The sequence below is a fragment of the Corvus cornix genome, chromosome 10 (assembly GCF_000738735.6).
Source record: "Corvus cornix cornix isolate S_Up_H32 chromosome 10, ASM73873v5, whole genome shotgun sequence".
In the NCBI taxonomy this organism is placed as follows: domain Eukaryota; kingdom Metazoa; phylum Chordata; class Aves; order Passeriformes; family Corvidae; genus Corvus; species Corvus cornix.
In genome coordinates, this window is record NC_046340.1 from 18,919,484 (window position 1) to 18,943,538 (window position 24,055).

Sequence of the window (24,055 nt, forward strand, 5' to 3'; positions counted from 1 at the left end):
CTCCTTCCCCATGGATCATCCCGGCTGGAATGGGAAGATGAGGAGGGCCCGGGATGGATTTCACTCCCAAACTCCCAATCTTTGGGATTTCCCATCCCAAAACAGGGATGAGGGAGCGCTCCTGCGCAAGCAGCATTGGGACACGCGGCAATTCCGGGCTGGAAAAACTGGGAATGAACGGGACACGAGGCGGAAATGTCGCTTTTCCCTCCGGAAACCCGACATTCCTAATTCCCCTTCCAAGGAGGTCGGGCTCCAACAGAGCCAGGGAAGCTTTTCCAATGGGAATTCCCAGCCTGAAACCATTCCCAGCCCAAGCCCAGAGAGCACCCGGAGCCGGGAAGGATCGACAGAAACAATCCCGAATTTATTTGTCAAGGCACGAGGAACCGTCTGGATCCCGGATTTTAAATAAGGACTCGACCCCAGGAACCCTCCGGAGCGAGATCAGGATCGGGACATCCGGGATGTCCCCACCGGTGCTGGGGAGACCCCGGGATGGGCCCGGGGATGAAGCTGTGATCCCATAGGAATAACGAGGCTCATCCCATGGGAATAACGAGGCTCATCCCCCAATCCTGTGGGAATAACGAGGCTCGTCCCCCAATCCCATGGGAATAACGAGGCTCATCCCATGGGAATAACGAGGCTCGTCCCCTGATCCCATGGGAAGAACGAGGCTCATCCCATGGGAAGAACAAGACTCGTCCCCTGATCCCATGGGAAGAACGAGGCTCGTCCCCCGATCCCGTGGGAATAACGAGGCTCATCCCATGGGAAGAACGAGACTCGTCCCCTGATCCCATGGGAAGAACGAGACTCGTCCCCCGATCCCGTGGGAAGAATGCAGCTCATCCCATGGGAATGAGGATCCGGGGATGTCCCCAGAGCCGTCCCCACAGGGGTCTCACCCGGCCAGCAGGTGCCCCCCGGCCCCACCCTTCCCAAAAAACGCCTGGGATCGTTCCTGGCAGGACAAATCCCGCTGGGATTGGGCACTTCAGGCTGGAATGAGTCCGAAGGGAAGTGCGGGAAAAGGAGCGGAGATCCGGCGGGATCCATCGTGGCGCTCCAGCCGGCATTCCCGAGGCTCTGGGCTTGGGAAAGGCGCCCTGGGAGGCACCGGGAGCAGGGAATGGGGGAATGTCCACCCTGGGATGGACACAGGGATAGATCCTCATCCCACATTTCCATGGGAAAGAGGGAGGGATGGGAATGGGGATGGGAATGGGGATGGGGATGGGAATGGGAATGGGGATGGGGATGGGGATGGGGATGGGAACAGGACTGGGAACGGGGACAGGGACGGGAATGGGGATGGGCTCCTCCCTCGCAGGGCCCGGCTCAGCCCGGGCACGGTCGGTGCTCCAGGGGGGCCCCGCTGGCATCAATGCAGCTCCGGCTCCGGATCTGGGAAGGGAATGGGAATCGGGATCAATGGGATCAATGGGATCAATGGCATCAATGGGATCAATGGGATCAATGGGATCAATGGAATCAATGGAATCAATGGCATCAATGGGATCAATGGGATGAATGGGACCAATGGGATCAATGGGATCAATGGGACCAATGGGGTCAGTGGGATCAATGGAATCAATGGGATGAATGGGACCAATGGGACCAATGGGACCAATGGGATCAATGGGGTCAGTGGGATCAATGGGATGAATGGGACCAATGGGACCAATGGGACCAATGGGATGAATGGGATCAATGGGACCAATGGGATCAATGGGACCAATGGGATCAATGGAATCAATGGGATGAATGGGATCAATGGGATCAATGGGATCAATGGGATGAATGGGACCAATGGGATGAATGGGATCAATGGAATCAATGCAATCAATGGGGTCAGTGGGATCAATGGAATCAATGGCATCAATGGAATCAATGGGATGAATGGGATGAATGGGATCAATGGGATCAATGGGGTCAGTGGGATCAATGGGATCAATGGAATCAATGGGATGAATGGGATCAGTGGGACCAATGGGATGAATGGGATCAATGGGATCAATGGGATCAATGGGACCAATGGGATCAATGGGGTCAGTGGGATCAATGAGATGAATGGGATCAATGGAATCAATGCAATCAATGGGACCAATGGGATCAATGGAATCAATGGCATCAATGGAATCAATGGGATGAATGGGATCAATGGGATCAATGGGATCAATGGGGTCAGTGGAATCAATGGGATCAATGGGATCAATGGGGCCAGTGGGATCAATGGGATCAATGGGATCAATGGGATCAATACGACCAATGGGATCAATGGGATCGGCAGCAGCCTCAGGGAAAAGGACTGCTGGGCCCTCATTAATTCATTCATTAATTAGTTCAGGCACTAATCAATCAATAAGAGAAAAAATCAATGAGTCATCAGGTCATAAATCAACACATTAATGAAGTAATGAAGTAATGAATTAATAAATTAATAAATTAATAAATCAATACATTAATAAATACATTAATACAGTAGTAAGTCAACAAATTCATAAATTAATAAATTAATACATTCATAAACTCACAAATTAATTTATTAATAGACATTAATAAACTCATGCATTAATAAACCAATAACTTCACAAATTATTAAATCAATAAATTAAATTAAAATTAATAAATTAATAAATTAATAAATTACTGAATTAGTGAATTAATAAAATAAATTAATGAAGTAATTAATTAATTAACCAATAAATTAATGAATTAATAAAATACTGAATTAGTGAATTAATAAAATAATAAAATCATAAAATAATGATTAATGAATTACTGATTCAATGAATAAATTATTGAATTAATGAATTAATGAATTGATAAATTAATGGATTAATGATTTAATGAATTAGTGAATTAATTCATTCATTAATTAATAGATTAATGAAGTAATGAATTAATGAATTAATGGATCAGTAAATTAATGAATTAATGAATTGATAAATTAATGAATTAATGATTTAATGCATTTGTGAATCAATTAATTAATTAATTAATTAATGAAGTCATGAATTAATGGATCAATAAATTCATGAATTAGTGAATCAATAAATTTATGATTGAATGAATTAATGAAACGACGAATTAATGAATAATAAATGAACAAATTAATGAATCAATAAATTAATAAATTAATGAATCCATGAATTAATGACTCGATAAATTAATAAAGTAACGAAGCACTGAATTAATGAGTTCCCAGGGCCGCAGCAGCTGCTGGGGAATCCCGGGAAAGGCCCGGCTGGAAAAGGGCCCGGAGCGATGGAAGGCGATGGGAAAGCGGGATCTGCTCCGGGAACGGCAGCCACGGGCTGGGAAAGCACCGGAAAGCAAGGAAGGGAGAATTCCCAAGGAAACAGAACCCGGAAGGGAGAATTCCCAAGGAAACAAAACCCGGGAAAGGAGAATTCCCAAGGAAACAAAACCCGGAAGGGAGAATTCCCAATAATAATTAGGAAGAGTTGATTCCCAAGAAAATAATCAGGAAGGGTTCATTCCCAATAATAATTAGGAAGGGAGAATTCCCAATAATAAAATTAGGGAGAGATCATTCCCAAGAAAATAATCAGGAAGGGAGAATTTCCAAGAAAATAATCAGGAAGGGTTCATTCCCAATAATAGTTAGGAAGGGAGAATTCCCAAATAATAAAATGATTAGGAAGAGTTGATTCCCAAGAAAATAATCAAGAAGGGAGAATTCCCAATAAAATAAAATAATTAGGAAGGGATAATTCCCAAGAAAATAATCAGGAAGGGATCATTCCCAATAATAAAATTAGGAAGGGATAAATCCCAAGTAATAAAATAATTAGGAAGAGTTGATTCCCAATAAAATAATCAGGAAGGGATAATTAGGAAGGGGAAATTCCCAGTAATAATTAGGAAAGGATAATTCCCAGTACTAATTAGGAAGGTTGAATTCCCAAGAAGAAAATAATCAGGAAGGGACCCCAATTCCCGCGGAATTCCAGCCGGGATCCAGCACCCGGCCGCTGCCGGGAATTCCGGGAGCTCCCAGGAAGGGCAGGAGCGACTCCAGGAATTCCGATGCTCCCAGCAAATCCATGGAAACGCCCGGAAAGCCCAAATTCCTCCCAGGAATGGGCGGCAGGAAGCTTTTCCCAATCCCAAAGCAGCGGGAAAAGGAGGGATCAGGGATTTGGGAGCCGCTGGATGCCGGGAAAAACCTGGCTGGAAAACTGGGAATGAGAATCCGGGAAAACCTGGCTGGAAAACTGGGAATAACCAGAAACGGGGAGCGGGGAAATCCCCCCAAAGCCAAGGAGGTGCTTCCCACGCGGATTTTGGGATGAGAACATCACCGGGAATCCGGGAATCATCCCGGAATTCCCAGGAAAATCCACTCACCCTCTTTGCTCTCCGCGTTTTCCAGCAGCTGCAGAGCTGGGAAAAGGGAAAACCATCCCGGGATCAATCCCGGTGCCTTTCCCAAAGGAAACGCCTCCCAAATCCCGTTTTTTGGGGGGGAGAACCCCGTTCCCGGGATCCCTACAGAATTCCAAGGGTTTGTTCCCGTGCCAACGGATAAAGGGAATAACTGGGAACGTCCTGGAGCGCTGGGAAATCGAGGGACTGGGAGGGTTTGTTCTGGAATTCCGACATTTTAAGGAATTCCGGGGTTTTTTTTAAGGAATTCTGGGGTTTTATTCGGGAGTTCTGGGGTTTTTTTAAGGAATTCTGTCATTTTATTAGGGAATTGGGAAGTTTATTAAGGAATTTTGGGGTTTTATTAAGGAATGGGGTGGATTATTTGGGAATTTTGGGGTTTTATTAAGGAATGGGGTGGATTATTAGGGAATTGGGAGGTTTTATTAAGGAATTTCAGGGTCTTATTTGGGAATTCTGGGGTTTTTTTAAGGAATTCTGTCATTTTATTGGGAATTGGGAGGTTTTGTTAAGGAATGAGGAGGTTTTATTAAGGAATTCTGTCATTTTTTAAGGAATTTTTGGGCTTTATTAAGGAATGGGGTGGATTATTAGGGAATTGGGAGGTTTATTAAGGAATTCTGGGGTTTTATTCAGGAATTCTGGGGCTTTTTAAGGAATTCTGTCGTTTTATTAAGGAAATTTTGGGTTTTATTAAGGAATTTTGGGGTCTTTTTCAGGAATTGGGAGGTTTTATTAAGGAATTGGGAGGTTTATTCGGGAATTTTTGGGTTTTATTAAGGAATGGGGTGGATTATTAAGGAATTCTGTCATTTTATGAAGGAATTGGGAGGTTTATTAAGGAATTTTGGGGTCTTATTCGGGAATGGTGGGGTTTTATTAAGGAATTCTGTCATTTTATTAGGGAATTTGGAGGTTTTATTAAGGAATTTTTGGGTTTTATTAAGGAATTGTGGAGTTTTATTAAGGAATTCGGTGGATTATTAAGGAATTCTGTCATTTTATTCAGGAATTGGGAGGTTTTAATAAGGAAGGGGGTGGATTATTAAGGAATTCTGACATTTTTAAGGGAATGGTGGGGTTTATGAAGGAATTGGGAGGTTTTATTCGGGAATTTTTGGGTTTTAGTAAGGAATTTTGGGGTCTTATTCAGGAATTGGGAGGTTTATTAAGGAATTTTGGGGTCTTATTTGGGAATTCTGGGGTTTTTTTAAGGAATTCTGTCATTTTATTAAGGACTTGGGAGGTTTTATTAAGGAATTTTTGGATTATTAGGGAATTGGGAGGTTTTATTAAGGAATGGGGTGGATTATTAAGGAATTTTGTCATTGTATTAGGGAATTTTGGGGTTTTATTAAGGAATGGGGTGGATTATTGAGGAATTCTGTCATTTTATTAAGGAATTTGGAGGTTTTATTAAGGAATGGGGTGGATTATTAGGGAATTGAGAGGTTTTATTAAGGAATGTTGGGGTTTTATTTGGGAATTGGGTGGGTTATTAGGGAATTGGGAGGTTTTATTATGGAATTGGGAGGTTCTATTAAGGAATAGGGTGGTTTATTAGGGAATTTTGGGGTTTTATTAAGGAATTGTGGGGGTTTATTTAGGAATTCAGAAGTTTTATTAAGGAATGGGGTGGATTATTAAGGAATTGGGAGGTTTTATTAAGGAATTCTGTGGGTTTATTAAGGAATTTTGGGGTCTTACTTGGGAATTGGGTGGACTATTGAGGAATTCTGTCATTTTATTAAGGAATTTTGGGGTTTTATTGAGGAATGGGGTGGATTATTAAGGAATCAAGTGGATTATTAAGGAATGGGGTGGATTATTAGGGAATCAGGTGGATTATTAAGGAACGATGTGGATTATTAAGGAATGGGATGAATTATTAGGGAATTGTGGGGTTTTATTAAGGAATGGGGTGGATTATTAAGGAACGATGTGGATTATTAAGGAATCAGGTGGATTATTAAGGAATTCTGACATTTTATTAAGGAATTTTTGGGTTTTGTTAAGGAACGGGGTGGATTATTAAGGAATGGGGTGGATTATTAAGGAATGCGGTGGATTATTAGGGAATTGTGGGGTTTTATTAAGGAATGCGGTGGATTATTAAGGAATGAGGTGGATTGGGGTGGATTATTAAGGAATGGGGTGGATTTTTAAGGAATCAGGTGGATTTTTAAGGAATCAGGTGGATTATTAAGGAACGACGTGGATTATTAAGGAATGGGGTGGATTATTAAGGAATCAAGTGGATTATTAAGGAATCAAGTGGATTATTAGGGAATTGTGGGGTTTTATTAAGGAATGGGGTGGATTATTAAGGAATCAAGTGGATTATTAAGGAATGCGGTGGATTGGGGTGGATTATTAAGGAATGGGGTGGATTATTAGGGAATTGTGGGGTTTTATTAAGGAATCAGGTGGATTATTAAGGAATCAGGTGGATTATTAAGGAACAGGGAGCTTTCTCAGGGATCTGCCGGCTCAGGGCTCCGGGATCCCCGGGAATGCGGATCCCACACCGGCATCGGGCACCCACCTGCCTTGGGCTCCTCGCCCTCCTCCTCCCGCTCCTCGGGCCCTGCAAAACAACATTCCAGAGGTGGGCAACCCCCCGAGCCCCATCCCGGGATTTGGGGGTGCCCCTCGGAGCATCCCGGCCTTCCCACGGGGGTGTCCCGAAAATCCCGGCGGGAAGAGGGGACATCCCTGGGTTTAGGGCGGATCCATGGATCCCCCAAAGGCTGGGATACCCCGGAGCCTTTCCCTGCTCCAGCACCCCCCGGGATTCCCGGATTTCCACGCCCCCACCACCATTCCCAGCGGGAAAAATCTCGTGGCCGAGCCAAATCCATGGAAAAAAGGGCATTGCTGAGGGTGTGAGGCTGAAAACCGGGAGGCAAATCCATGGAAAAAAGGGCATTGCTGAGGGTGTGAGGCTGAAAACCGGGAGGCAAATCCATGGAAAAAGGGCATTGCTGAGGGTGAGAGGCTGAAAACTGGGAGCCAAATCCATGGAATAAAGGGCATTGCTGAGGGTGCAGCAGAAAACTGGGAGCCAAATCCATGGAAAAAAGGGCATTGCTGAGGGTGCAGCTGAAAACCGGGAGGCAAATCCATGGAAAAAGGGCATTGCTGAGGGTGCAGCAGAAAACTGGGAGGCAAATCCATGGAAAAAAGGGCATTGCTGAGGGTGTGAGGCTGAAAACCGGGAGGCAAATCCATGGAAAAAGGGCATTCCCGAGGGTGCAGCAGAAAACTGGGAGCCAAATCCATGGAAAAAAGGGCATTGCTGAGGGTGTGAGGCTGAAAACCGGGAGCCAAATCCATGGAAAAAAGGGCATTGCTGAGGGTGCAGCAGAAAACTGGGAGCCAAATCCATGGAAAAAAGGGCATTCCCGAGGGTGTGAGGCTGAAAACTGGGAGCCAAATCCATGGAAAAAAGGGCATTCCCGAGGGTGCAGCTAAAAACTCGGAGCCAAATCCATGGAAAAAAGGGCATTCCCAAGGGTGTGAGGCTGAAAACCGGGAGGCAAATCCATGGAAAAAAGGGCATTGCTGAGGGTGCAGCAGAAAATCGGGAGCCAAATCCATGGAAAAAAGGGCATTGCTGAGGGTGTGAGGCTGAAAACCGGGAGCCAAATCCATGGAAAAAGGGCATTGCTGAGGGTGAGAGGCTGAAAACCGGGAGGCAAATCCATGGAAAAAAGGGCATTGCTGAGGGTGTGAGGCTGAAAACCGGGAGGCAAATCCATGGAAAAAAGGGCATTGCTGAGGGTGAGAGGCTGAAAACTGGGAGCCAAATCCATGGAAAAAAGGGCATTGCTGAGGGTGTGAGGCTGAAAACCGGGAGCCAAATCCATGGAAAAAGGGCATTGCTGAGGGTGCAAGACCAAAAACCGGGAGCCAAATCCATGGAAAAAAGGGCATTGCTGAGGGTGCAGCAGAAAACTGGGAGCCAAATCCATGGAAAAAAGGGCATTGCTGAGGGTGCAGCTAAAAACTGGGAGGCAAATCCATGGAAAAAAGGGCATTGCTGAGGGTGTGAGGCTGAAAACTGGGAGGCAAATCCATGGAAAAAAGGGCATTCCCGAGGGTGTGAGGCTGAAAACCGGGAGCCAAATCCATGGAAAAAAGGGCATTGCTGAGGGTGCGAGGCTGAAAATCGGGAGCCAAATCCATGGAAAAAAGATCATTCCCGAGGCCGCAGCAGAAAACCGGGAGCTACATCCCGGAATTCAGCGCTGAGGAAAAAAAAAAAACCCCGCTCAGCGCAGATGGAAAAAAATCCCAGCAATTCCAGGAAAACACCTTTAGAGCGAGAGAATTCCCGGTTTTTCTTTCACCTCCCGGAGGACTCCCCCAGGCCGCGATCCAGGGGGGGATCCCCGGGCACGGCAGCGGCAGGAAAAGCGAAGCGGCCGCGCATTCCAGGTGGGAAAAGCGTCGGGAAGCGGGGAGAGGCTTTGCCGGGATTTACCTGCGCGCTGCCGCTGCTCCCGGCAGCTGTCCCGCAGGCGGCGGTGGCACACGAAGGCCAGCACGGCCAGCAGGGCCACCACGCAGGCGGCCAGGGCCACCGTCACCCAGAGAGCCGCGGCAGGGAAGGGCAGAGCCCGGCCTGGCACGGGAAGGGAGGAGAGGCACGGTCAGACCGGGATGGGCCCGGGAGCAGCCGGGATTCGGGGGAGACGGGATCCGGGGGAGATGGGATTCGGGGGGAGACGGGATCCGGGGGAGATGGGATTCGGGGGGAGATGGGATTCGGGGGGAGATGGGATTCGGGGGGAGATGGGATTCGGGGGAGAAGGGATCCGGGGGAGACGGGATCCGGGGAGACGGGATTCGGGGGGAGCGGGGATCGGGGGGAGACGGGATCCGGGGGGAGACGGGATCCGGGGGAGACGGGATTCGGGGGGAGCGGGGATCGGGAGGAGACGGGATCCGGGGGGTGCTCGGATCCAGGGGGATCCCAAATGCAGGGGGAGCCGGGATTCGGGGGAGCTCGGATCCGGGGGGAGACGGGATCCGGTGGGAGACTGGATCCAGGGCGAAGCTCGGATCCAAGGGGACCCCAAATCCAAGGGGAGCCCAGATCCAAGGGGAGCCTAAATGCAGGGAGAGCCCAGATCCAGGGAGAGCCCAGATCCAGGGGGAGCCCAAATCCAGGGAGAGCCCGGATCCAGGGGGAGCCCAAATCCAGGGGAATCCTAAATCCAGGGGGAGCCCAGATCCAGGGGGATCCCACCCCCCAGGTGATTGGTCCCGCACCCAGGGTGACCCCACACCCAGGGGAATCCCAAATCTGAGGGGATCCCAAATCTGGGGTGACCCCACACCCGCAGTGACCCCACACCCAGGCTGACCCCACACCCGCAGTGACCCCGCACCCAGAGTGACCCCGCACCCAGAGTGACCCCACACCCAGAGTGACCCCACACCCGCAGTGACCCCGCACCCAGAGTGACCCCACACCCAGGCTGACCCCACACCCGCAGTGACCCCACACCCAGAGTGACCCCGCACCCAGAGTGACCCCACACCCAGGCTGACCCCGCACCCGCAGTGACCCCGCACCCAGAGTGACCCCACACCAGGCTGACCCCACACCCGCAGTGACCCCGCACCCAGAGTGACCCCGCACCCAGAGTGACCCCACACCCGCAGTGACCCCACACCCGCAGTGACCCCGCACCCAGAGTGACCCCACACCCAGAGTGACCCCACACCCGCAGTGACCCCACACCCGCAGTGACCCCGCACCCAGAGTGACCCCACACCCAGGCTGACCCCACACCCGCAGTGACCCCACACCCGCAGTGACCCCACACCAGAGTGACCCCGCACCCAGAGTGACCCCACACCCCAGAGTGACCCCACACCCGCAGTGACCCCGCACCCAGAGTGACCCCGCACCCAGAGTGACCCCACACCCGCAGTGACCCCGCACCCAGAGTGGACCCCGCACCCAGAGTGACCCCCACACCCGCAGTGACCCCACACCCGCAGTGACCCACACCCGCAGTGACCCCGCACCCAGAGTGACCCCACACCCCAGCCAGGGCCACCTGCCCCGGCCCCTCCTGGGTGCCTTTGGGTGCCACCAGGGCCACCGTCTCCCAGCCCCTCCTGGGTGCCTTTGGGTGCCAGTGCCACCATCCCACCACTGCCACACCCCCGGCCCTCCCCGGGCGCCTTTGGGTGCCACCATTGCCACCCCCCAGCCCGTCCCGGGTGCCTTGGGGTGGCACCCGCGGTCACTCCCGGCCCGGCTCACCCGTGATGGTGACGGAGGCGGTGCCCGTGCTGCCGCAGCACGGCGTTGAGCACCAGGCACGAGTAGGTGACGCTGGGCTCCACCAGCACGCGCAGGACGCTGCGCACCTCGAACAGCCCCTCCTCGTTGGCCACCTGCCACGTGGTGACGTTGGCCGTCAGGTTGGCGCCCCGGCCGTCCTGCCACAGCACGCTGGCCTCGGGGTAGCCGCGGGACGCCTGGCACGTCACCACGGCCACGTCGCCCGGCTTCAGGTCCTTGCTGGGCTCCAGGTGCACGCTGGGCTTGGAGTAGGGAGCTGTGGGGCACAAGGGGACGAGCGGGTGAGGAGCGGCATCGGGATCGCCCCAGGACGGGCAGGTCCGGCTGAGGAATGCACCAGCTGGGGGCTCCTCAACTTGGGGTCACTCTGGCTGAGGTGGCCCCTCAACGGGAGCCTCTCCACCACGGTGACGTTGCTGGTGATGGCTCCATCACCCTTGGGTCACTGCTGGCTGAGGTGGCCCCTCAATGGGAGCCTCTCCACTGTGGTGACACTGTCGGTGAGGGCTCCTCACCTTTGGGTCAGCGTGACCCCACACCCAGCCTGACTCCACACCCAGGGTGACCCCACACCCAGGGTGATCCCATATCCAGTGTGATCCCACAATTCCAAGGTGGCCCCTCAACTGGAGCCTCTCCACCATGGTGACGTTGTCGGTGAGGGCTCCTCAACTTTGGGCCAGCATGACCCACATCCAGGGTGATCCCACATCCAGGGTGATCCCACACCCAGGATGATCCCACACCCAGGGTGATCCCACGCTTCCAAGGTGACCCCTCAACTGGAGCCTCTCCACCATGGTGACGTTGCTGGTGATGGCTCCATCACCTTGGGTCACTGCTGGCTGAGGTGGCCTCTCAACTGGAGCCTCTCCACTGTGGTGACACTGTCGGTGAGGGCTCCTCAACCATAGGTCAGCATGACCCCACACCCAGGGTGATCCCACACCCAGCCTGACCCCACACTTCCAAGGTGGCCCCTCAACCGGGAGCCTCCCTGGCACGGCTCGCGCTCGCCAAGGACCATCTTGGGGAGATACACCCGGTAGGTCTCCAGCTCCGCGGAGAACCCACAGCCAGGCTGGCACAGCCGGAGCCCCCTCACCCCCTCGCCCTTGGGCACCTCCTCACCTGCCACCTGCAGGGTGACGGCGGCGCTGTTGTGGTCGCGCACACGCACGAAGCAGGTGAAGCTGCCCTCGTCGGCGATGCGCACGCGCCGCAGCAGCAGGGACACGTTGCCCTGTGCCAGCTGGTCGTAGAAGAGCGCCGTGCGGTTGGCGTAGCCGCGGCCCTGGTCCTGCAGGCGGTCGCGGCCGCCGGAGAAGCCGTGCACCAGGCGCTTGGTGTCCGTCAGCTGCCAGATCAGGCTCAGCTCCGCCACGCTGAAGTTGGCGTCGGGCGAGAAGGAGCAGCGCAGGGTGGCATCGTGGCCGAACAGGGCCACCACCGGCTCCTCCGGGACGTGGATCTCCACGGCACCTGCGGGAGGGCAGCAGGATGCAGTGTGGCACCTCCGGGAGCGCCGCCCGGCTTTTCCGCCTGGGTAATGGCTAAGGAAATCCAGGGATGCCCTGGAGGGAGGGACACGAGGGCAGGTGGCATCTCAGGAGGGTCCGCAGCCACGCCACCCCGCTGGAAGGGGGACAGTCCCACACCCAGCACCAAACCGGGGCAGCCTCAGCTGCCAGGAGCTGCCAGGAGCTGCCACGGGCACCCAAACCTGCACCGGGACACGGAGCCCGGGTGGTCCCCAGGGAGCGAGGACAGCGGGTGGCAGCGGCGGGGACACAGTGCCCAGCAGGAGCCAGCGCTGGCCCCAGCACGGTGCCAACCGGTGTGGCACGGCATGATTCCGTCTGATCCCAGTGCCGTGGAATCATTCCAGCTGATCCCAGTGCCGTGGAATCATTCCAGCTGCTCCTGGTGCCATGGAATCATTCCAGCTGATCCCAGTGCCCTGGCACCATTCCAGCTGATCCCAGTGCCGTGGAATCATTCCAGCTGATGCCAGTGCCCTGGCACCATTCCAGCTGATCCCAGTGCCCCGGCACGATTCCAGCCCCATCCCAGTGCCATGGGATGATTCCAGCTGATCCCAGTGCCCTGGCACCATTCCAGCTGATCCCAGTGCCAAGGGATGATTCCAGCTGATGCCAGCGCCCCAGCATGATTCCAGCCCCATCCCAGTGCCATGGCACCATTCCAGCCCCATCCCAGTGCCGTGGCACCATTCCAGCTGATCCCAGTGCCATGGAAGGATTCCAGCTGATCCCAGTGCCGTGGCACCATTCCAGCTGATCCCAGTGCTGTGCAACAATTCCAACCCCAAAGCATCCCAAGGGCAGCTCCCGATCCCAGAAGGGTCAGGAAAAGGGGACACGCCTCCCCTGGGCCAAGGATTCCCCTGGAATTCCCACCTCATCCCGCTGCCCAACCCCTTCCCATGGCACGAGATGAGGGCAGGGACGGGACAGGGAATTTTCGGGAAGCTCCCGAGCTGGCAGGGTGAGGAGGGCGGGAAGGAGCCGTGCCAGGGGCCGCAGCCGGGCAGGACAAGGGCAGTGGGCAGCCGGCCTGGCTCCGGCCACATCCCAGAGCTGCCTCTGCCGGGCAGAGATCCATCGGGATGCCAGCAGCACCGGGGACATCTCCCGCGGTGCCCAGCCCCACTCACCTGCCAGGCCGAGTGCCAGGACGAGCAGCGGGAAGAGCATCCTTGGCACGGGAAAAGTCGGGATGAGGCAGCGGGAGCGGGCACGGCCCCGGGAATCGTCTCTGGGAACAGCGCCCCGAGCTGCGGGAAAACACACGGGAACACCGGGATGGCGCTGGGAAGGAGGGACACGGAGCAGGGGAAGGGACCGGGCCGGGGATCCCACAGCAGCCATTCCGGGAATCCCACACCGGCCATTCCTGCGGATCCCACAGCAGCCATTCCCGGGAATCCCACACCGGCCATTCCTGCGGATCCCACAGCAGCCATTCCCGGGGATCCCACACCGGCCATTCCCGGGGATCCCACACCGGCCATTCCCGGGGATCCCACAGCAGCCATTCCCAGGGATCCCACTCCGGCCATTCCCGGGGATCCCACTCCAGCCATTCCCGGGGATCCCACACCGGCCATTCCTGCGGATCCCACAGCAGCCATTCCCGGGAATCCCACACCGGCCATTCCCGGGGATCCCACACCGGCCATTCCCAGGGATCCCACTCCGGCCATTCCCGGGGATCCCACTCCGGCCATTCCCAGGGATCCCACACTGGCCATTCCCAAGGATCTCCCAGGAATCCCACTCCGGCCATTCCCAGGAATCCCACTCCAACCATTCCCAGGTATCCCATTCTGGCCATTCCCAGGGATCCCACTCCGGCCATTCCCAGGGATCTCCCAGGAATCCCACTCCAGCCATTCCCAGGTATCCCATTCTGGCCATTCCCAGGGATCCCACTCCGGCCATTCCCAGGGATCTCCCAGGAATCTCACTCCAGCCATTCCTGGGGATCTCACTCCAGCCATTCCCAGGGATCTCCCAGGGATCCCACTCCGGCCATTCCTGGGGATCCCACTCCAGCCATTCCCAGGGATCTCCCAGGGATCCCACTCCGGCCATTCCCAGGGATCTCCCAGGGATCCCACTCCGGCCATTCCTGGGGATCCCACTCCGGCCATTCCCAGGGATCTCCCACCCCGTGACCAGGCACGGGAAGGGGCTCAGCTCCCGCCTGGCCCGGGCCCGGCATCGCCGCATTCCCGGCGCCCGGCGGGGCCGGCGGCAGCTCCGGAGGCGGCGGCCGAGCCCCGGGGAAGCCGCGGGAGCCCCGTCCCTTCCTCGCCGCCGCTTCTCCTCCTCCCCTCTGGCTCCCGTCCTTCCCAGCTTTTCCCTCCATCCCCGCGCTCCAGGAGCAGCCAGCTCGCTCCCAGGCTCCGCAATCCGGCTCCAGTCGGGGCGGGGAGGGGCTCACAGCCAGAGGGTTGCGGATTCCCGGCTGGCGGCAGGGAATTCTCCGGGATGGGGCTGTCCCGGCAGAGCGGGGATGGGAGCGGAGCTGCACGGGGGGGACGGTGAGGGCCCGGCCCGGCTGGCGGCGGCGCCGCATTCCCGGCGATCCCGCGTGACCCGCGCGCCTCCCTCGCGGCCGGAATGGGCTCCGGACAGCGCGGACACTGCTGTCCCCTCCCGGGGTCCCACTGTGTCCCCTCCCTGTCCCTGAGCATCCCAGAACCTCCGTGTCCCCTCCCTGTCCCATCCCATCCCAGGGTCCCACTGTGTCCCCTCCCTGTCCCTGAGCATCCCAGAACCTCCGTGTCCCCTCCCTGTCCCGAAGAGTCCACAGCCCCTTGTGTCCCCCCCACCCCATCCCACCCCACCCCATCCCAGGGTCCCACCGCGTGTCCTGTCTCTCTCCCATCCCACGCCAGGGTCCCGCTGCTGTGTCCCCTCCCTGTCCCCGAACATCCCATCTGCCACGGCCACATTTGTGGGGTCGCAGCAGGAACTGAGGCACAGGGAATGGGGGAACTGAGGCACAAAGGGGAATAGGGGAGACTGGAGCACAGGGAATGAGGGAAACTGAGGCACAAAGGGGAAACTGAGGCACAAAGGGGAAACGGAGGCACGGGGAATGGGGAAACTGAGGCACAAAGGGGAGACTGAGGCACGGGGAATGGGGAAACTGAGGCCCAGCTGAGGTCCCGCTGCCCGGACAAGGGAAACGGTGACTCATCCCCCTCGGAATTCCTCCCCTTTCCTGGGGATGTTCAACAAATCCCATTCTCCAGGTTTGCAATTCCTACAATTCCTGCCGGGCCGGCTCAGGGGTGCCACGGCAAGGGGACGCCCGTGCCTCCAACCCTCCCGCTGCCGTGACTCAGTTTCCCCGGCCCTGGGGTGCGATCCAAGGGCACGAGACCTCTAAGGAATCCCACAAAATTCTCCCTTGGAAGAGGGATGCCCTCGCGCCGGGACGGCCGAAGCCTCCGGAACCCCAAGGAATAATTAAATCCCGGGAATTATCACCCGCTCCCTGGTTTTTTATAGATCCCCGAATTATCCGCTGCCAAATTATCGCCCTGAGGTGTCACGGAAACACCTCCGGATCCAGGGAGGAGCCCTGGCCTCCCGCTCCAGCTCCATCCCAGTTTTTGGGGTGCCTGGGCTCAGCCCCTCTCCTCGAGCCCAGAGCCCGGCTCTGCTCGGGACTAATTTTAGTCCCCGCTCAACTTCTGGGGGTGCAGCTCCACACTCGGGACTCTGTGGGGATGGGGGCGTGGAAAGATGGGACGCAGCCCCCAAATCCCACCGGGAATTCGGGGTGTGGTGTTTGGGGTCAGGAAGGGACGGGGACTCGGGATGACACCTGGCACGAGGAAGGGATGAGGATTTGGGGTGCAATACTTGTAAGGAGGAAGGAACAAGGATTTGGGGTGCAATACTTGGAAGGAGGAAGGGATGAGGATTTGGGGCGACACCTGGAAGGAGAAAAGGATGAGGATTTGGGGTGCAATATTTGGAAGGAGGAAGGAACAAGGATTTGGGGTGCAATACGTGACAGAAGAAAAGGACAAGGATTTGGGGTGATCCCTGCCCGGAGGAAGGGACTGGGATTCGGGATGATCCCTCTCTGGAGGAAGGGACTGGGATTCGGGGTGATCCCTGCCCGGAGGAAGGGACTGGGATTCGGGATGCAGCGGTGCCCGCAGGAAAGGGGGGGGTGGGGTTATCCCTGTCCCGGCTCGGGGAAAAGGGGAACCCCCACTTCCCCTCGCCACCGTGTCCCACGCGGGGTGCGCCCAGCCCCGGATCCCCACCGGGGCGGTTCCGATCCCACTTCCAGCACCCCGGGGTGCCGCCTTCCCCGCACCCAGCCCCGCCACGGGCCCCGCCTGTGCCCCGGCACTGCCCGCAGCGGGCCGGGCCGGGGGCACCCCCGCAGCCCCCAAACCCCGCGGGGCTCCCTGAGCCCCCCCAGCCCCGCCTGCCCCGGCCCGGGGGACCCCCATTCATTCCTCCCTCCGTCCCCTCCGTCCCTCCGTCCCTCCGTCCCCTCCGTCCCTCCGTCCCTCCCGGAACCCCGCCCGGCGCCGAGCCCCGGCCCGCGGGAGGGGCAGCGGCAGCGGGGCGGCTCCAGGCGCGGGGGAGCTGCGGGGCCGCCCCGTTCCCGGCCGGATCCCGCACCCCAAGAACCCCCCGGGCACCCCCGGGCCCCCGGCACTCACCGGGCCGGCGGCGCAGGCAGCGCGGGCAGCGGGGGCGGCCCCGGAGCGATTGGCTGCGGCCGCTTCCTGCCGGGAACGGCGCGGGAGGAGCCTGGAGCCGGGAGAGGGGAGCGTGGGGACACCGGGAACGGGGACTGGGGACAACGGGAACGGGGATTGGGGACAACGGGAACAGGGACTGGGGAGCGTGGGGACACCGGGAACGGGGACTGGGGACAACGGGAACGGGGACTGGGGACAACGGGAACAGGGACTGGGGAGCGTGGGGACACCGGGAACGGGGACTGGGGACAACGGGAACGGGGACTGGGGACAACGGGAACGGGGATTGGGGAGCGTGGGGACACCGGGAACGGGGACTGGGGACAACGGGAACGGGGACTGGGGACAACGGGAACAGGGACTGGGGAGCGTGGGGACACCGGGAACGGGGACTGGGGACAACGGGAACGGGGACTGGGGACAACGGGAACGGGGATTGGGGAGCGTGGGGACACCGGGAACGGGGACTGGGGACAACGGGAACGGGGAGTGGGGAGCGTGGAGAATTGGGAAGCCCTGGGGGATGGGGAAGCCCTGAGGGATTGGGGTGCACTGAGCAGGGGACTGGGGTGCCTGGGGATGGGGGATTGGGGAGCGCCAAGCGGGGATTGGGGTGCCTGGGGGATTGGGGAGCCTGGGAATGAGGGATTTGAGAGCCTGGAGATGAGGATTGGGGAGCGCTGAGCAGGGAGATTGGGGAGCAGCGAGGCGGGGATTGGGGTGGCCGGTATTGGGGGATTGGGGTGCACTGAGCAGGGGATTGGAGAGCCTGGGACTTGGGGACTGGGAGCGCTGAGCGGGGGGTTGGGGTGCCTGGAGATGGGGGATTGGGGTGCCCGGGATTGGGGGATTGGGGTGCCTGGGTCTGGGGGATTGGGGTGCCCGGGATTGGCGGATTGGGGATCCTGGGTCTGGGGGATTGGGGTGCCCGGGATTGGGGGATTGGGGTGCCTGGGGCTGGGGGATTGGGGTGCCTGGGGCTGGGGGATTGGGGTGCCCAGGATTGGGGGATTGGGGATCCTGGGGCTGGGGATTGGGGTGCCCGGTATTGGGGATTTGGGATCCTGGGGCTGGGGATTGGGGATCCTGGGGCTGGGGGATTGGGGTGCCTGGGGCTGGGGATTGGGGTGCCTGGGGCTGGGGGATTGGGGTGCCCGGGATTGGGGGATTGGGGTTCCTGGGGCTGGGGATTGGGGTGCCCGGGATTGGGGGATTGGGGTGCCTGGGGCTGGGGGATTGGGGTGCCCGGGATTGGGGGGTTGGGGATCCTGGGGCTGGGGATTGGGGATCCTGGGGCTGGGGATTGGGGTGCCTGGGGCTGCGGGATTGGGGTGCCCGGTATTGGGGGATTGGGGTTCCTGGGGCTGGGGATTGGGGTGCCCGGATTGGGGGATTTGGGATCCTGGGGCTGGGGATTGGGGTGCCTGGGATTGGGGGATTGGGGTGCCTGGGGCTGGGGGATTGGGGTGCCTGGTATTGGGGGATTTGGGATCCTGGGGCTGGGGATTGGGGTTCACAGAGCCGTGAGTATTGGGGAGCACCAGGCCTGAGGGATTGGCCGTGTCTGGAGGCTGAGGGTTGGGCACAGCCTGTGCCAGGGCTTTGGGGTGCAGGAAGGTGGGGACTCAGGGAATATCAGATTCAGGATTTGGGGGATCTCAGATTTGGGATTTTGGGGATCTCAGATTCGGGATGGGATGCACAGAACCAGGGATTTTGGGAATCTCAGATTCGGGATTTTGGGCATCTCAGAGTTGGGATTTTGGGGATCTCAGATTTGAGATTTTGGGGATCTCAGATTTGAGATTGTAGGGTTCTCAGATTTGGGATTTTGGGGATGCACAGAACCAGGGAATTTGGGTATCTCAAATTCGGGATTTTGGGGATCTCAGATTTGGGATTTTGGGCATCTCAGAGTCGGGATTTTGGGGATCTCAGATTCGGGATTTTGGGGACCTCAGATTCGGGATGGGATGTACAGAACCAGGGATTTGGGGGACCTCAGAGTCGGGATTTTGGGGATCTCAGATTCGGGATGGGATGCGCAGAACCAGGGATTTGGGGGATCTCAGATTCAGGATTTTGGGCACCTCAGAGTCGGGATTTTGGGGATCTCAGAGTCGGGATGAGGTGCAGGGAGCCAGGCAGGAAGGCTGAGCCATCTCCTCTGGGCAGGACGAAGGGCAGCCGGGATTTGCCAGGCGCAGCCCAGGCTGCTTCCCAGGAAAATCCTGGTTAATGATTGACCCACGCCGGCTGTCCAGCGGCAGCCCCACACCGTGCTGGGGGCACGGGGGGAAACCCCAAAGGTTTGGGAGCCGCGGCACCTGCAGGGGGACGCCCACGGGGCTGGGCTGGGTGCGGAGCAAAGGAAGCTCCTCGCCCTGGTGATTACAGGGGAGCTGCGGATTAAAGGCGAGTTAAAATAACCCCAGACGTGCTGTAATTAAACCATTCCATGCGTGGTTTTTTCCCCCTGGCAGGCGAGGGAGGGTCCGGCAGGGAGGGAGGTGGTGAAAGGCTGGGCACCCACGGGTGGCAGCAGCAAGGATGGCACGGGGATGAGGCCAACCCACTTCGAAAGGGACTGAACGGGGGGTCCTGCGCTCCATTCCCAGACGGGCCCCGAAAGTCGGCAGCATTCCTTGGAAGGGACCTTCAGGATTGTCTCATCCACGGGCAGGGACACCTCCCACTGTTCCAATGTCCAGCCTGGCCTTGGGCACTGCCAGGGATCCAGGGGCAGCCACGGCTGTGCTGGGAATTCCATCCCAGCACCTCCCCACCCTCACAGGGGAGAATTCCTTCCCAAGATTTACCCTAAAGCCACCCTTTTGCACTCTGTAGCCATTCCCCGTGTCCTGTCCCTCCATGCCTTGTCCCCAGTCCCTCTCCAGCTCTCCTGGAGCCCCTTTAGGCCCTGCCAGGGGCTCTGAGCTCTCCCTGGATCCTTCTCCTCTCCAGGTGAGCACCCCCAGCTCTCCCAGCCTGGCTCCAGAGCAGAGGGGCTCCAGCCCTGGAGCAGCTCCGGGGCCTCCTCTGGGCTCTCTCCAGCAGCTCCAGGTCCTCCCTGTGCTGGCCCCAGGGCTGGGGCAGCTCTGCAGGTGGGCTCTCACCTGAGCACAGGGGCAGAATCCCCTCCCTGCGCCGCTGCCCGCGCTGCTGGGGGTGAGCCTGGCACAGAGCTGGCACAACAACTCCACGGGCACCTCCAGCTCTCCCAAAACCACAGGTGGAATCTGAGAAAAGGGCATCACTCCCCCCCCACCCCATCCCTGACAAGACATCGGTTGCCATCCCTGCCCAGGGCAGCGCTTCCCAGCATCCCGACTTTGTCCCTCCTGCCACCAGTTCAGGCGATGAAAGCAGCAGCACGGCGTTGATTCCTCGGCCACGAGTGCTGCTCTGCTCCTGGGGCTGTTTGAAGGCACCAAGGGAGCTCTGAGCACCTGGAGCTTTCCAGTGTTCAATAGGAACACCAAACAATTAAAAAAAAAAGCCAGGAGAAACGAAGAAGCTTGGAAACAAAGGCAGGTTTTTAACATCAAGACACGCTCGGAGTTAAAATCCACGCTGCTCGCTTGTTAATTAATGATGAAAGGGCTTCCGGGGAGGGGGGGGGTGGGATTTCAGTCGGGGATGTCTCCATCCCAAATGATTCTTTTGGCTTCTTTTCCTTCCTCAAAAACCTGCAATTTGCAAGTTTAATTCCGTGCCCAGCCAGGATTCAATCGGGGGCGGGAGGGAGGCGCTGGGACACATCCGGAGCCTCCCAACGAGGTGTCCAGGGTCAGCTCTGGGAATCGGGGCCGTGATCCCGGTGGAAATGCCGCCCAGCTCCGGTTTCCAGCGGTTAGGGAGGTGGGAATCGAGTGCGTGCTGCCCAGGAGGCTCATTCCCATTATTTCCCATATTCCCAGCTTTCCCACCAGCATGGCAGGGGTTGGAGCGTAAATCCCACCCTCTATCCCCCAAATCTGCCAGGATCAGGGAATCCCAGCACGGTTTGGGTTGGGAGGGACCTTAAAACCCATCCAAGGACACCTCCCACTGCCCCAGGGTGCTCCCAGCCGTGTCCAGCCTGGCATGGGGCACTGCCAGAGACGGGGAAAGCGACCTGTTTTGGAAGCTGGATTCACACGGTGCCACCTGCACTGCCCACTGCAGGGTCCTTGGACTCACGGAGAACTCCTTAACCCAGCGCTGGGTCCTCCAAGGAACATCCCAGTGCCAAACCCAGAGGACAGGGAGGAGCAGGAAGGGCCTTTGGGGGCTTTTGGACCACGGGGCAGAGCAGGGAGACAGTGGCAGGAGAAAACGAGCCCACAAGCCCAACCTGAGGCTGCCTCTGGAGAACCCCAATCCTGCTGGGACAGAGCTGGCATTCCTTGGATGGGGCTGTGCTGGGATGTGGGGCCAGGGCTGGAGTCACCCAGCAGCTGTGCCAGGGCTGTGCTGGGGCAGAGGCCGCTCAGGGCACAGCTCAGCGTTGTCCCACGGCTGTTCCCAAGCCCAGGGCGGGCTCCAGAGGCGGAGCCATCCCGATGGGAACGGGATGAGCTCCCAGGTGCGGCTGAGCCCTGCTCCTGCAGCTGCATCCCGCTCCTTCCCAAACCCACACCCAGCGAGTCCCCACTGCCAGGAGATGCCCGGAGCGAGGGCTCAGAGCCTCCGGCTGTCCCTCAGCTCACACCAGCTCCACAAAATGGGTTTTCCCTGAATCCATGGAGGTTTTATCCGTCCCCAGATGTGGGCAGGAGCCAGGATGGCAAGAGCCAGCAGTGCCAGAGGTCTGGGATGCTCCTGCAATGCAGATGAACCAATCCCAATTGAAATAGGAACAATTTATTGGGGTCAGCCGCCCAGATTCCCACCGCGGAGCTCCGGTGCAAGGGAAGAAGTGGGAACACGCACCGGGAAGGGGGGACAGGGACAGTGCGACCACCTTTAATTCATTTTGCCCAAAAATCGCCCGGAGGGGTCTGCAACGGGGAGTGAGGGAGGGTGAGCTCAGAGTCACCCCCAACGTTCCCAGAAAAGGCTCGGGAGAGCCTTCCCGAGCCGTGTGCGTGCCAAGGGCAGCTCCTGCCAGCTGTGCCCGGCGCTCAGCCAGGCCCACGCGGCCTCCCCAGCCCAGAGCTGGTTATTTTTGAAAACGCGATTAAATTTGCAGCAGCGCTGCGAGCAGCGCTTGCCCCGGATCCCTTCCCCAGCCCTCGGCTCTGGTGAGATCCTGGGTGGGATCAGGCATTCCCAAGGGGGTTTTATCCCGGTCTGGGCTCCGGGGATGTGTGTCTGGTACCAACACCCCGAAGCTACGTCATTCCGGGAGCAAGGAGAGGGCTGTGCCCTGTTCCCAGAGGTTTTTCCACAGCCTGCAGGATGAAAAGCTCCTCTATTCCAGCTGCCTGAGGCACGAAGGGATGAGGAGCCCTTGGAGAGGTCTTCCCCTCCCCCAGGCATGGAAAATGAGGCCTTTTCCCTTCTCCTTCCCTCCTGCTTCGCTCCCACATCCTCCCACCCAGCTCTGCTGCCACCACCTCCGGGCTGGGAGTCACCATCACCCCACACCCATTAGGGAGAAGGAAAAAAAAGGGGTTTTCCCCCCAAATCTGAGGAATACGAGACCTTCATCACCCATCTGTGCTCAGCTCCGTGCTCTGTCCCCGAGCGGGATTCCTGTCCCCTCTGGAAGGCAGCAGCAGGAGCATTGCACCCCGCACACCTGAGGCCAGAGAAATTCCCGGAGCAGCCTGCAGGAGCCAGAGGTTCCTGCTTGGGTCCCAAAGCGCGTGCAGCGCTTTGATCTCCTGGCAAATGAATTCGGCTCAGAGCAGCCCCGCTATCTGTCGATATCAGCCAGGTGGTTTCTTATCAGAGAAAAGCCACCAGGCTCTTCTTTTGCTCAGCAGCCCCTCTGCAGGATGGCTTCCAGCGCGGGGGGCAAAGAGCCCGCATCTCCCAAGCCTTTCCTCGAGGCCTCTCCTTCAGTGAACGACAAACCCCACGCTGCAACCGCAAACAAACTCCTCGTGGGCAGCAGAGCAGCAGCAGCACTGCCAGGCTACGGGCAGCCAGGCGGGACGAACACCTGGGCAGTGCCCGGGGGGAGGACAGGGGTCACTGTGTGCCCAGGGAAGTGATGGCACCCTGGTACTGCCACGGGGGTCATCCTGTGCCCAGGGAATCGGTGGCACTGCGGCACTGCCAGGGGGGTCACTGTGTCCCCAGGGAAGCGGTGGCACTGCCATGGGGGCATCCTGTGCCCACGGAAGCGGTGGCACCGCGGCACTGCCATGGGGGTCATCCTGTGCCCAGGGAAGCGGTGGCACTGCCATGGGGGTCATCTTGTGCCCAGGGAAGTGGTGGCACCGCCATGGGGGTCACTGTGTCCCCAGGGAAGCGGTGGCACCGCGGCACTGCCACCGCTGCACAGGCCTTACCCAGACCCCAGTGCTTCGCCCCAAGCTTTTCCTTGCCCTAAAGTGCCCTGAAGCTGGGCAAATCCTAAAGCAGGACTGCCCAGAGCAGCTGTGGCTGCCCTGGCACCGCCCAAGGCCAGGCGGGACGGGGCTTGGAACACCCTGGGACACACGGACACACAGACACACAGACACAGGACACACAGACATATGGACACAGGGACACAAGGACACACAGACACACAGACATATGGACACAGGGACACAAGGACACACAGACACAGGACACACAGACACACAGACACACGGACACACGGGCACATGGACACACAGACATATGGACACAGGGACACACGGACACACAGACACACGGACATATGGACACAGGGACACAAGGACACACAGACACAGGACACACAGACACACGGACACACAGACACACAGACACACGGACACACGGGCACATGGACACACAGACATATGGACACAGGGACACACGGACACACAGACACATGGACTTATGGACACAGGGACACAAGGACACACAGACACAGGACACACAGAAATATGGACACAGGGACACACGGACACACAGACACACGGACATATGGACACAGGGACACA

General features: G+C 57.6%; 1 protein-coding gene across 1 annotated transcript; it reads right to left on the reverse strand.

The window, feature by feature from the left end:
- Nucleotides 1-1,299: 1,299 nt before the first annotated feature.
- Nucleotides 1,300-17,027, reverse strand: CD276 (CD276 molecule). The gene is given in 9 exon segments (XM_039557956.1): nucleotides 1,300-1,410; nucleotides 4,381-4,416; nucleotides 6,965-7,006; nucleotides 8,906-9,046; nucleotides 10,703-10,721; nucleotides 10,723-11,000; nucleotides 11,876-12,226; nucleotides 13,422-13,541; nucleotides 16,968-17,027. Coding segments are annotated over 8 exon segments (930 nt in total). The 5' UTR covers nucleotides 13,462-13,541; nucleotides 16,968-17,027; the 3' UTR covers nucleotides 1,300-1,387.
- Nucleotides 17,028-24,055: the final 7,028 nt, after the last annotated feature.